Source organism: Chelon labrosus, assembly GCF_963514085.1.
Source record: "Chelon labrosus genome assembly, chromosome: 15".
Lineage (NCBI taxonomy): Eukaryota > Metazoa > Chordata > Actinopteri > Mugiliformes > Mugilidae > Chelon > Chelon labrosus.
This window is the reverse complement of record NC_140348.1, coordinates 7,929,769-7,943,481: the sequence shown is the minus strand read 5'-3', so window position 1 is coordinate 7,943,481 and position 13,713 is coordinate 7,929,769. Positions and strand designations below refer to the sequence as shown.

The window sequence follows — 13,713 nt, the reverse complement described above, 5'->3', positions numbered from 1 at the left end:
CTGGACTTTTTCACTGGCCCCCCGTTCCCTCACCCCCCTCACACCATCCTCTTCCAGCCCTCTCATTATCCTCTTTTCCTCCGCCAGTTTGGCTGCCACTTCAAGGAGGCCCTTCCTTCTCTCTTTATCCATCACTTCCTTGCCTTTTCTCACTCTTTATCTGCTCTTGCTGTATCTGGCAGAGGAAAGCAAGAGGACATGAATCACTAATGAAGAGAAGATGGCTTGGAAATTAGCAAGAGTAAAGAGTGATAACTGACCAGTTGGCTATTTGTTCACCGAAGAGCCTATTGTTGAGATTTGGCAGGGTCTCCGCTGATCCTTGAGTGAGAGTGTCCCTCTGGAGTCGCCGTAGTTTGGCAAACATAAAACCGGGGACAAATTTTGGGACCCGGCAACACAACGCTGATTAGCTGCCAGGCCGAGATTTGTTTGTCCCTGCAAACTGAGATTCAGCCTCGTAAATTATTGATCTTGGACCGAATCCTGCTCCCGCTGGCCGCCAGTGAAGAAACACTGTAACAGGATTAAAGATTGGGGTTTCTAATTTAGGGCTCTCTGTCTAAAAGTGGAAAAGTGGATTTTGCACAGCACTCTGTTTTAATAATTATAAGTGTTCTGCATTTGTCAAGCATGTCCTTCTCTGTCACTGTGATCTTGTGTAACTGCGTGTCGAGGTCAAACGTTCAACAGCTTATGTAAATCAGAAACTATTTCTGCTGAATGGAACGTTTTGTATTATTCAGTGCAATACATTATGGCTGTGCCAAACCCTAATCATGTCTTTGGCAGCTTTTGCTTTCTTTCGTGATGGAGACGGAAACAGGAATGTGACTTGTGATTGGCATACTTACATATTTAGATGGCAGTGTAAAACATGTAAAATGATCAGTATGGAAACAACAGATTGGCATGCACATTTCTGATCTCCAAACCTTTCTCCCTCCGTCCAGATACATTTGCCAGTAAGGTAGCTGCTATCCAGGATCAGTATGCTGATGCATCCATTGGTAATGTGACGGGTTCCAACGCTGTCAATGTTTTCCTGGGCATTGGGGTGAGTGCAGCTCATTTAATTTAAGATTGACTAGTTATTATCTGGTGAAAATCCAGTGAAGCTTGTCAGCTTGCTGTGGTAGTAATTATCATCTTGTGTTTGTAATAATTGATATGTTACTGTATGCATGCGATTCTTTAGTTCTGCATGAATGAGTGTGTGATTGACATGGGGAATAGTGTGCCACAGCCATCAGTCACTTTTATAAACATCTACTGTCGTAGTATCACTTTGATTCAGTTCAGTTGTGCTCATGCTTGACAGGTGGCGTGGTCCATCGCCGCCATCTACCACCAGAGCAAGGGGGAGGAGTTCAGGGTGGATCCCGGCACTCTGGCTTTCTCCGTCACGCTCTTCACCATCTTTGCCTTTATCTGCGTCGGCACGCTGATGTATCGACGGCGGCCAGAGATCGGCGGAGAGCTGGGCGGGCCCCGGACTGCGAAGGTCCTGACCACCATGCTGTTCGTCAGCCTGTGGCTCCTCTACATCCTTTTCTCCTCTCTGGAAGCCTACTGCCACATCCAGGGCTTCTAAGGTGTTTAGAGAAGACCAAGGGGAGGGTGGGACGGAAGAAGAACACGGAGGAAGAAACCTGGGGGAGGTGAAGAATGGATTGATTTGAAAATTGCGGCAGTCACATTGATCTATTGCTCCCTCCCTTTTGCGCAATAGATTGAATGAATGGATGGATGTACAGGTGAAGGACTGGAGGATGCATTAAAGCATCTAATAACAGAATGGAAGGGGGCACGGATGCATGGAAGGACAACAATAAAAATGAGAATCATAAGAGCTGAAGAAGTCGCTCAGAAGATCGAAACATGACGTCAAAGGGATTTATAAAGGGATTCATTTTTCGTCTCGCTTGACAAATTCAAACCAATCAAGTTATCTTAACCTCACTCCCATAATACGTAATCCTTAAAGTATCAAACACACATACACAGAAAGAAACACACTGTGGTTCAACCATACAGATATCAAAGTGTGTTTAAACAGGAGGAGTGAGCGTGCGCCATCACAGCTCCTAGCCATCGCATCTATCATCTTCCAGTTGGAGAGCAAAGCATCGCTTGCGTCCAGCTACGTCAACAGGCACGAGTGAGCCAGAAAAAGACAGAATAACTGCATCAGTATGTACATGCATGACCAGACCATACTGAAAATACAGCCGAAACCGGATACATTGCCACAACTGTTCAATGACAACAAACTGTGCGCGTGCTGGTGTGTGACAGTGTGTTTCTGTGCTTGTGTGTTGTGAGAAGAAGGTCAAGTACTGTGAAAAATACGCCTCTCGTTTCGCTGTCGCTGCGTGAGACGGAATACGCTTTTGTACCCGAGGTTTTTTTTGACTCTCGCTCTCCCAGCCTGTAGAAATGCTGAGTAAGACTTTGCTATGGGAGGGCACATTCAGTGAGGCGAAATGCCAATGAGTTTAGACATGTAAATACAAATAGCTGAACGTACATTACAGCTCTACTATTTTCCTTCTGAATGTCTCGGTTCCGCCATACGCTCCTGAACGGGCCCTCTTTCTGTTGCTTTATACTGTAGATGTAAATGATTTAAGGTCTAATTTGAATCCAGAAGGGGTTAGTGTGCTTTTACCTTTAATAAGGCCGCGTCTGAAAAGACCAAGCGGCCAACTCTACCGTTAAAAACTGTTAGAGAAACTATTAACATTGCATAAATATCTAGGTTTATCTTAGGTGTTTGTTTCTGTTTTGTTTTTGTTTTAAACTGTGGAATTCTGTTACCTGGTTTACCACCAATGGGTTGCCACCATTATTTGTCAATCATTGTAGTAGACGTAGGCAACAACGTAGGTGACCGCCCTCAGTGAAGCCTCACAGGCCTTCTGCTTCATGTTCGTCTGTGCCGTCATTTATCTCACTTTGATGCCGTTTGGTTCACTCAACAGCTTCAGCCAATACCCCTGTGTGTCTTAAGCACCTCCCCCTGGCTGGTCAGTGGACCAATCCAAATCCTCAAGGGCTGTGTAACGAACAACCACTCCTTACTCCCTCACCCAACACTTGATTTATAATTCTTTACGTAGATTGGTCATCTGGGGGCTTTTTATAACGGGGGCTTCTGTTGCTAAACCTTTTACATTAACTCCTCAGTTGGTAGGACTTTGCTTCACCGCGGCATCAAAAAGATAAACACTACAACTTGGTGAAATAGCAGTTACATGGCTTCATCATCGCACAAGGCCAAGTATCCCGAATTATCTAGACATTGGAAGAAGCAGCCTGCTTCAACCTTTCTTGTTGGGAGTCTTTGCCAATATAATGCAAAGACTTCCGATAACTTGCAGTCAGCTTTATTTCCAAAACAAAACATTCATGCTGTGTTCTCTTCTCATTATTATGCCTAAACGCTCTAGCCTTCTAGCTGCATCGTGAAGGCCTTAACCCAAAGGAAGCAATTAACATCTCACTTTATATTATTTCTTTATTCAAGGGTATGTGTTTGCTCTTAAATAAGGAACCATAATGTAATATGCATGATTCACATTTTGAAGTTGAATGAAAACAACCTTTAACACGTTCTGTCAGCAGACAGTTTTCACTGTTAACATGAAAGCCATCAGAGGAAGGAATAGTTGGACATGTGTTTAGACATCTAACATAAGGTACATCTATTCTGAGATCCTGTTATAACTTATATGATGTCCTGTATGCTGGAAAATGCCCAGAAATTCCCTGGGCCCAAAAAAAAAAAAAAAAGTGAGTCTATCTTAATAGTTAGGCTCTCAATCTTGGACAAACAAGGGGCTCTGTCGAGGCGAAACTGTCAAATGTTGAAACATCAAATCTCACAAACAAGGTCTACAGTGAAGTCAAATCTATTGGTTTGATGGAAAACGACACCACTGTATCTCAGCTCTCCTCAGACTGAATTTCGAGCTTCAGTTTGATCGCTGCTCTGTGTGCACGATGGGAGATGGGTGCATTTTTTCCTCCGTCTACAAAAATGTTGTAACAGCTTCAGAGGTAACTGGAGGTTGTGTAAACACTACGTGGGCTGTCTGGGGACACTAGTTACCAAAAATGACCTCAAGGAAGTACACAAAGTAGACATTAGGAAACTAAACTTTTCGGTGAGCAGCAAAGTAACCCACATTCAACTACATTAAATGCAAAAGCATGACAAAGTGACAATGTCAAACACTAACAGACTGTGAATCCTCTTTAATGATTCAGTATTAGAAAGACAAGAAATCTCCAAAACTTAAGTTAAAGAGGCACAATATAAATCTTCAAGCATATCTTGACTGTCAGAGAAGTTTAGACTTCAGACTGTTAACTGCTTTACTCGTTCAGCTAAAATCGCAGTGATCTCAGCGTCCACGAAACTTACTAAACTGTGTGTGAGCATAAAAAAGTAAAAGCCAGTAGTTTGTTGGATGGCACTGCTGCGTGCATTTGAATTGGCCAGAATTTCCCTGCTGACGTCGTGTTTTTTACTCTATGTATAATATAATAAATAGTATTCTTAATGTCATCTGTAGAGTAAGTAGTTGGGGCTAGATGTAATCCATTTTGAACCTTGCAACAATCTTGTCACAAACAGCTTTCAACCCCTGTGAGAGAGTAGAGCTGAGCAGGGCCCTGGATTGGGTAAGTTTGGCAAATACGGAGTAGCTTGAGGACGGAAATAGTTTGAATGTCCAGTGTTTTGTACAATTTCAATTCACCAAAAGATGGGTGACGCTACAAAGAGGTCCGACACGGCACGCAATTCTGATTAAAACTCGTGTGTTGTTACAGACTTTAGTTGTTGCAGCCTCAATAGGCGCTTTCACGCCAGAGGAACCTTTTTGTAGTTCTAGTAACTGAGGAAGGATTCCCCTTTTTTTGTGTCTGTACTGCAGGAACTGAGAACCTTCATAGTTCCTTGAACTCTGCTTTTAGGGTCTTTGTTTCAGGGTACACAAGGAACCTTGAGTGAAGTAGCTGTTCAGTGACTGGTCTGGATGTGAGTGTACGTTGATTGGGTGAACACATGAATGCAGAAATGGAAATTATCAAGAAGCTAAACGTTGGTAAAAGGTTACCTGTATAAACTACAGCTCTCAACATTAGCCTTAAATAACGGCGCAAAACATGAAGAAATGAACCAGTAATGAAGTCCGTGCTTTACTGAGCCTATAGCATAAGCATATTATGTTGTTTAACCACCCACTGAACAGCTACCACATCACTTCAGAGTTCCTACAGGCAGTGGAAATACAGACAGAAAAAAAAGGTTTCGGTTTGGTTCGAAGGCGCCTAATGCTGCACGGTTTGGAACACACATTTATATAAACTTACTGATGAAATAATCTTTTGACGGCCAAACAAACACATAAATGAGATTACTTGCATTTGCCAAACTCTGCACAATGTGCGGCTCTCCATATTAGAGTAGCTGTTCTCATGAGAAGGCCTTGGAGTGGCAGTTTACCCCTGTTTTGCCAAAGGGAAATCTTTCTATCAGAAACTTAATATTTCCAGTCCAAACTGTAAAGGCTTTTCTAACCAATGGATCTTTCTTAAAACGCCAAATATTATTCATATTTCATTAACAATCTGAAAAGTGACAAAAAAGCATTGTTGTTTTAACCTGACCCAAAACCTTTCTATTTAAATTTGTATGTATTTGTCTCTTCACTGGCATGGAGCTGAAGGTTTAGACACTGTAAAAAGAAATAAAAGATAGCTTGCGCAAAAAAAAAAAAAATCTATATACATATATATCGAAGCTGTTTGCATCCATTTTTGAGTAACTTCAGCAGGGTATAAATCATGTTGGATTTACTTAAAGTGTGCCTGCTACCTAATTTGTTAGATTCTAGAGCAAGAATTTAAGGCTTGCAGTAATGTAGTTGTTTGCATCAAATTCATTGGTTGCGCAATTTTCCAGAAGCTAACGTTTCTTATTTGTGGGAGGTTAGCTCTGTCGCTACGCCGGCTTTGTTGCATCGCCGCTCTCAGTGTACCTACCTTGGCTTAAAAGCTGGTCTGATGACAGCTGTACAGGGTTTGAATCAAGGAGGGAAGCTAAACCCGGCTAACAGGCGTTTTTGACCGCTTTGCCTGCTACGATTGTAACGCTGCCTTCAAATGGAACTTGTGAGCTCATGACGTGAGAAGACGTGTACGCAAAATGAAGACACGTCGGCCGTAAGTCGTGAGAACGTGGCTGCTAGCCACACTTTAGGTTAACATGTAGGAAATGTTGTGGCAAACTGAGACGATTAGACTCTCAGGAGTATCATCATGACGAAACTATGACTAAATTAACTTACCAGCCACCAAAAATTGACTTCCATCGATTTGAATCAGATCCACAAGGTTCCTATTCTATTCAATGCAATATCAATTCATTTGGAGATAATTTAGTTTAGCAACAATTTTACGTACAACTTAATCGAATCTTGTCATCAGTTCCAGAGATTTGTGGTATTTACGCAAATATTTTACCTCTTCTTGGTACATCTTGCATGTGGCTTCTCGTTTGTGCAGCCCTTCTCCGTCATCGTCATTTTTAAATCCAATCAGCTCTCAGGCCTGACAGTGCTCTCAGAGTTGGAGCTCCTGTCGTCTTTTGGATCACCCCAATCTCGTTTTTACGGTCTTGCGAGGCCGCAGTGAGATTTGTTAGCGAGAGGATGCAGGAAACGGCGGCGTGTATTAAAAACATCAATCCGAGGATTTTAAGAATCGATATCGGATCCTTCAGGCCAAAATCTGAACACAAACCCAATTGAAGGCATCATAAACATCCAACCAAGTTCTTCTCCTCTGAAGCCATGTGTTCAGATGAAGAGCCACAGTAGTACTTGAATTTAGCTTCCTACCTTGGTTTGGACCTCTGAGGTTCGAAGGGTCAAAGGTTAGCCAGGCCACCACTGTACATATAACACTAAGAGCAAGCAAGGGTGGAAAAGTAGCTATGGAAAACAATCGTATTGGTTTATTACTTAACTCTTCTATGGTGGGGTTTGAAGAAGAACTGGGTTTTAAATGAAGGAAAATCATTGCACTGGTTCTCGTCACTTCTGTGAAACGGTTGCTATGTTGTTTTGTTAACAGCTCTTCTCCTGGTGTAGACAACAACAGAGATTTTGTTTTTCGACTCTGATTTACACAATAATAATGACGATGTACCTGATGTAAAAAAAAAAAAAAAAAGAAAAAAAACAAGTGGTGGTGAATCAGTTGTGAGCCATTAACGATGTTGCTTCTGATGTAAAGGTTCGCGATACGTTTCTGTTGCCTCGCTCACTTCTTAACTGACTGTCTCTTCGACAGACTGAGGAATAAATACATGCAACACCAGACAGACAAACAAACGCGTGAAAGGAAGGACAAACACACCTGCTTGCGGTACAAGCTGTGCGGCGTCACCGGAGACTGTGGCACGGCAATTAATGTGCTGTTGGATAAAAAAGGAAAAAAAAAAAAACATTACCAGAGCTATTCTCTACCCTTAAATTTAACAAGTACAATGTAAATGGATGTTGACAAGAAGGAAGAGAAGGAAGACGAGGAGGATGAAGGTGAAAATGAAATAAAAAAAAATATATATATAAAAAATATAAAATATAAAAACATGAAGTTACAGCCATAAATTGATTTCTGGGTCAGTGAGATTGAAATGGACTTCTCCTGCCCAGCATGTGTATTGTTATGGTGTCTTATCTGTCCCTCTGTGTCTCTTCACCCTCTCTTTGTCTTTCTTTCTCGAGCTCTCTGCTGCTAAAGTAACCAAAACCGGCAGCCACCCTTTCGTTCTGTACTCCCCTCCCCTCTCCTTCCCAAGCCTCCCCCCTCCCTCCTCCCCTTTTTACCCTCCGTCTCCCTTTGCCACGTTTTCCATATCTTGGAATGTCAATGTGCTACTTGTTGACACTGTGCATGAATGATAACATGTCTGTATATAGTTATAGAGAATCGTGTCCCATTCCCCTGGTGTTGACAAAAAAACAAAAAAAAAGAGAAAAAAAGTGGTCTGAATGTTGTACAGATTCAGGTTTTCTGTTCATCTTTGATCCTATTCAGTTACATTTTTGTAACGTACGTAGAGCTTAACGACATTTTGTTTTTAATTTAAACAGGCGTCTTTTGTTTGGGAGTAACTTGCACATGACTGATTAACTAATTAAGGTTATATTTTTGTTGAAAAGGCAATATCTGCTGTTATTGAATGAGAGATGAGATCTTAAAGGAGCTATGTATCTTAAATAAATAATCTATACGGGAGTTGCATGGGTTATTTGTACAAAACAAAAAAAAGACACTGCTTGCTACTTCTAATACCGTGGCTGTATTCTCTGACAGAGGACGAGGAATACTGTATGTTAAAGGTTATTTTGTCATTAAAGAAATAATAATAATATTGTGTATATACTGTACAGTGTTATAAGTGAGGTGGACTGTGTGGCCATCACGCTAACCATAGAGAATTAATTCTACATATTTATTTAAAGGAAACAAAAAACGCTCACTACACTCAAGAATGACATATATTGCCTTTTATGGAGAAGTTGTAGTTTGCTTAAGGGTTGTTTCTATCTCTGCCTCGCTCTTTCTTCTCGTTCATCCGCTTTCTTCTCCCCTCTTTCTCTCTCTCTCTCGCTCTCTCTCTCTCTCTGCTTTTATTTTTCAGTTTCAGGAGTGTTTCAGATGGGCTTTTGTCAGTGTTTGAATCAGTCTTTGAATCTGTCTGTCAGTCTGTCTGATCTGACCCAACAGTATCTCCGTACATGCTCGTATTCACCCGTTTCCTGTCTTCTTACATGTTCCATCCATCGTCACATACAGTAGTATACCTGCCTGTCTGACCCTCTCACAGGATTACCTGTCTTTATTTAAGTCGCCATCTGTCTGACTCTGAACCATCTGTTATTATTTTTTTTTTTTTCTTAGTTGCTATAACCCTCTTTTCATATTTTTTTCCTTTATCCATTTTTCCACATCCATTCTTTCCCTCCATCTGTCCATCCCTTTCTTTCTTTCTTTCTTTCTCTATCCTTCTCTTCGCTGTCCATGGGTGTAGTTGGGGATATGTTTGTTCATTTGCTTTGGTGTGTGTGTGTTTTTTTTTTAAATGGAACAATAACCGCAACAGTTTGTAATAATGAAGATATTTTTTCTCTTTCTGTGCAGCTGTTCCTCTTTGTGTGTGTGTGCATTTATTAATTTTCTTTAGTTTATTTTTTTTTTTTAATATTATGAAGTTTTGTTGAACACCAACTGATAGGAAGAAAGTTGTTGTATGTGTGTTGCCACTAACTGTGACTGCTCTCCATGGTACCTGGTACTTCTGATAAAACCAGTAAAATAAAGTTTGGGATACCCTGTTTCAGAGACCTCGTGAGTCCACTGTCTTTGTGTATGTGTGTGTGTGTGTGTAGTGCGAGTTTGTTACATGCAGTCTACACTGAAAAGAAGCTTTAATATAAAAGCTTAATTATTATGCAAGTTCCCATTAGCATTTATATTTTCATTCAGTGGAAGTAAACGGGAATTGCGGCCAGCTCTTCACCGCGGTGCCTCCTTCTCCCTTTGTCTCGCGCTCGGCCGCTCGTGCACACAAACAGCCGTGTTCTTTCACGTGCTCAGACTGTTGACGACGAGGATGACATTTGTTTGAATGGCTGACGAGTCGTTAGCTGTCATCGGACTTGTTCTGCCATTGTGTCGGGGATGGAAGCGACGTCTGCATCGGCTCTGATTAATTCTGTCATTTCATGTATTGTCTCCATTTATTTTCCTTCAACGCGCGTATTTACAACTCGCTCTTTGTTAGAGGAAATTCAGAAAAATAAATGATTTTGTACAAAAAAAAAAAAGAAAAGCTCCTTTTAAGCTAGAAAAGGATGGAGCACGGAACTAAGAGTTTGACAAATGGGCTAATTAAATCTGCTATCTGTATTGCAGCAGATTTAAGGTACCGACACACCAAACGAAGGCCGGCCTACTTTTATCTCATGTAGCCTTTGTCTGGACCAAAAAGGTGCACTTGAACACACCATGGTGAATACAACCAATGGCATACACTGATCAGCCACAACATTAAAACCACTGACATCTTGTGACAATGGAGCCCAAAGTGCAGCAGAGACATAGGACAACAGACCAACCAATCATTTTCCACCTAGACAGGAAAAGAAGAGGGGAGGGAGAAGATAAATTGGACACACCTGAGGTGGAAAATCAGTCACTCGACTACTGAAAGCAGCATGGAGGATAACAGAGCAAGAAGTGAGAGTAACAAAAGCGATAACTAAGAGTAAATTAATGAAAAAAGAAGAAATTATTCAATTACTTATTTCCAGATGGTGGCGGTAATGCACCAAAAAGCTGGTTGCCAACCGCCATATAAAAAGAAGAAGAAGAAGAAGAAGCAGAATTACTTATTTCAAAGTAAACAAAGAAGGACAAATAGTAACCAAAATCAGCTGGATATACCCAACTACATTGGGAGAAAGCGACCGGTGGAAGAAATCCTTGGAGTTAATCAAATGAGGCCAGATGAAAATCTCATTGACTGACTGGGACCGAACGGTGGACTTTACCTTCCCTTCTGTCATAGCTAAGTTATCTTCTAAACTCTCCAGGCTTCTCACACTCATGCCTCCATGCACGCAACTCTCATCCATCCATATTTACAAACACTCTCAACTGAACTGAACTGCCTCAAATTAAAAAAAGGGCCTTCAAACATCTCCAATACACACACTCATACACGTCCAAACACTTTTGGATTTTATTTTGAAAGTTGGAAAGTAAGAGATTAACAAACTTTCATTTTATTGCCATTGGTTAAATGTGGGGCTGGTTCTACAGTCCTGAATTTACGGGCATTTCCGTTTGAGTATCGGCCTCTGTGGAAATGTTTGATTGGACAGTGACAGATTAATCTGATCTTTGTGTATGCTGAGTTATAATGTGTCTTCCTTTTGTTTATGCCTTTTGTGTCACAGGCACTAAGCTAACCAGGCTAATTTCATTCATTATTAATCTAATTTTGAAATTGGCAGGTTGACAATATAATTTACTCTCCTCTCTGGCACCCAACTATAATCCTGATTAAGCCTAAGCTACAACAGGACACCCTCAGAAGGCCCATGTCCATTTTCTGATGAGTCATAACTGTTTTGGAGGCACAAGGGAGACCTACACAATATTAGGAAGGTGGTCACAATGTTATGTCTGACAGAGGCAGGGAAAAACTACCTTTTAACAGGAAGAAACCTATCTGCTTGAGGCTTGGAGAGATGGAAAGAGAGAGGGGAGGAGGAGGAGAAGAGGGCAGCAGGAGGAAGGAGATGAACATACCAAAGCATACATGTTGAATCTAATCGCGTAGGAGGAGGAAGAGCTGCTATTAGCTGAGAGGCTAGGAAACTAAAAAGAGCTACAGTGCTGTCCTCGCCTTAATCACGCTGATCAACTGGTTTACAGTTTATTCATTCTAGATGATCATGTCATTGTGCAAATATTTGTGAGTCTGAATCCTCTCTTCTGTTTTTCTTCTCGTGCTGTGGTTCTCTAAGATGAACATGCAATCAGAGAGATCTCTCTCACAGATTTGTTGTGCTGCTGACAAGTGGCAATGTTGCAAGACACGCAACCAAAACTAGAGCCACAGATGCTGGACAGCGGCCAACCACTGACTTGGTGTTTCATGGCCCTTGAATAAGTTGAACACTATAAAACGTAGTTCTCTTTCTCGGCCAAGTGTCTTATTTAGCCTATTGTGCATTTGTGGTTTTACTGGTGAAACGGTTTAATTTGTTGGATGCAGTTACCCTCATGTTCCTTCATTGATTTTAATTGCAAGGAAAAGCAAAGACAAAGCAGTTGGGTAGTTTTATTAGATGAAAGTTCACTTTTTTTCACCTATTTAAAGGACTCAAAAAACGGTTTGTGGTTTTTATTACATTATGGCGCGTCAAAGAAGAGAAAAACCCAGGGGAAATCAGTGGTGTGCTCACTGTCTCACTTGCCTTTTCCACTTTAACAAGAAAACTGCTTAATGCCTAAAAGCTATGAAGCTAGTGTATGTGTTATTAAGGCCTGTGGCTATTTCAAGCCGGCTTTGACTTTGATCCCATGTTAAAACCATTAAAATTACATTTAGGGTCCATGAATTGCATGAATGAGCTTATTGGAATCATCTCGTTCATTCACGCTTCTCCATCAGTGGTTGACTCGTAGCAATCTGCGGACCCCTTAGTAACATGCAGTCATGCTGATACACTCTGTGCTAAGCTTTAGTTTAGCAGGGAGGTGGTTCTTGCAGTACAATGTTGGAGAAGAAGGTTTTCTGCCAAATCTGTGCCACAGTTTGCAGCAAATGGTCATTTTCTTAGTATAAATGTGTACAACTAGTATTAGGACTGATGTAAACTGTTTTCACATAGAAGTAAAGTGGCTGTCAATATAAAAAAATATATATAAAATCCAAAGTAGCATTGGAAGAATGAAGCTTCTTGGTGAGGGGAAGGGTAAACTAGTTATAGAAATAAACAAATCGTAAATAAACACGTGGGTATGCAAACGGTCAAAGTTTTTACTGTCGAAAAGCAGCTGAGTAATGGTTAGGTTCTTGTGAGAGCCTTTGGTGAGATGTTCTTTTTATTATGTTTGCTGCCTGCTGGATGTGTATATTTATGAGTGAGTCAGCAGAAGAGACCGTTGCTGTTGCTGTTTAACTTGCTTCCAGGCCCTGGCTCTTTTCATTAATCACCTGCTGCCATCTTTGTCTAAAATCTCATTAGGCTGTCACATTTGATTTCCAGACAGGTTCTTGTCTGGTTGACGGTCAGCACGCTATGAAATTATTGTGAATTTATGTCCGTGTGTGTGTGCGCGTGGTTGTTGCTGAGTGCTAAACAAAGCCTAAAACTGTCAGACAGTGTGCATCGGCTGTCAAACTGTACACAACTGCTTCAGAGAGAGACAACAGGACCAGCCTTGATTTTTCTATACTGTTCACTTCTCTTTGTTTAAGCTGTCAGTGCTCGGTGAAAGCACATGCATTACGAAAGGTTCTGACATTCAGGGTTCTTACACAGGTGCTAAAGGGATTTTAAATAATGTTTTGTCATATGTTGTACTTCCTGTTGTCTATATTTAGTGAAGCAAATGGTTATTAAAGACGTTTTACCCCTTCACATTCTGTTTCCCTTCCTCTTTCAGTCTGGGTTCTGTAAAGCGTCTTGAGACAGTTACTGAAAAAAGTACTTCTAACCTTTGTTCATCTCGTCTGCTTTCCCATACTGTTAAAATCACTTAATTCTCAATCTCTATGTCACCACTGAGCAAATCATTTCCCACCCCATACATTAAATCCACTCTCACTCTGCCTTTAGCAACCCCCTGCCTCTCCATCTCCACCCCTTCCTTGTCGTCCTGCTAGTCTTCATCAGACGTCTCCATCTAACCGCCTGCTAACTCCATCTGCTGCTCAGCCTCCACCAGCATCTAGCTCTGCAGGGGTCCTTTCCTTTTCTTCCTCCGTCTGGGACTTGACACCGTCACTCTTCACAGTTTAATCACCAAAATACTTTGCATGCTCAAGTTTCCGCAACAAATGTGCTGTACAGACTTCCACCTAATCTCTCCTTATTGAAATATAAAAACACTGTG

The 13,713-nt window shown here is 41.3% G+C and overlaps 1 protein-coding gene across 10 annotated transcripts in view; it reads left to right on the top strand.

The window, feature by feature from the left end:
- Positions 1-1,594, top strand: part of slc8a1b (solute carrier family 8 member 1b) — a gene marked incomplete at its 3' end in the record, with an annotated part of 114,105 nt that extends 112,511 nt beyond the window's left edge. For all 10 annotated transcript variants that reach the window (XM_084561531.1, XM_084561532.1, XM_084561536.1 and 7 more), the window contains exons 9-10: positions 954-1,057; positions 1,322-1,594. In XM_084561531.1, the coding sequence (XP_084417657.1) occupies positions 954-1,057; positions 1,322-1,594 (377 nt within the window). The remainder of the gene's footprint in view (positions 1-953; positions 1,058-1,321) is intronic.
- Between the last annotated feature and the right edge of the window lie 12,119 nt (positions 1,595-13,713).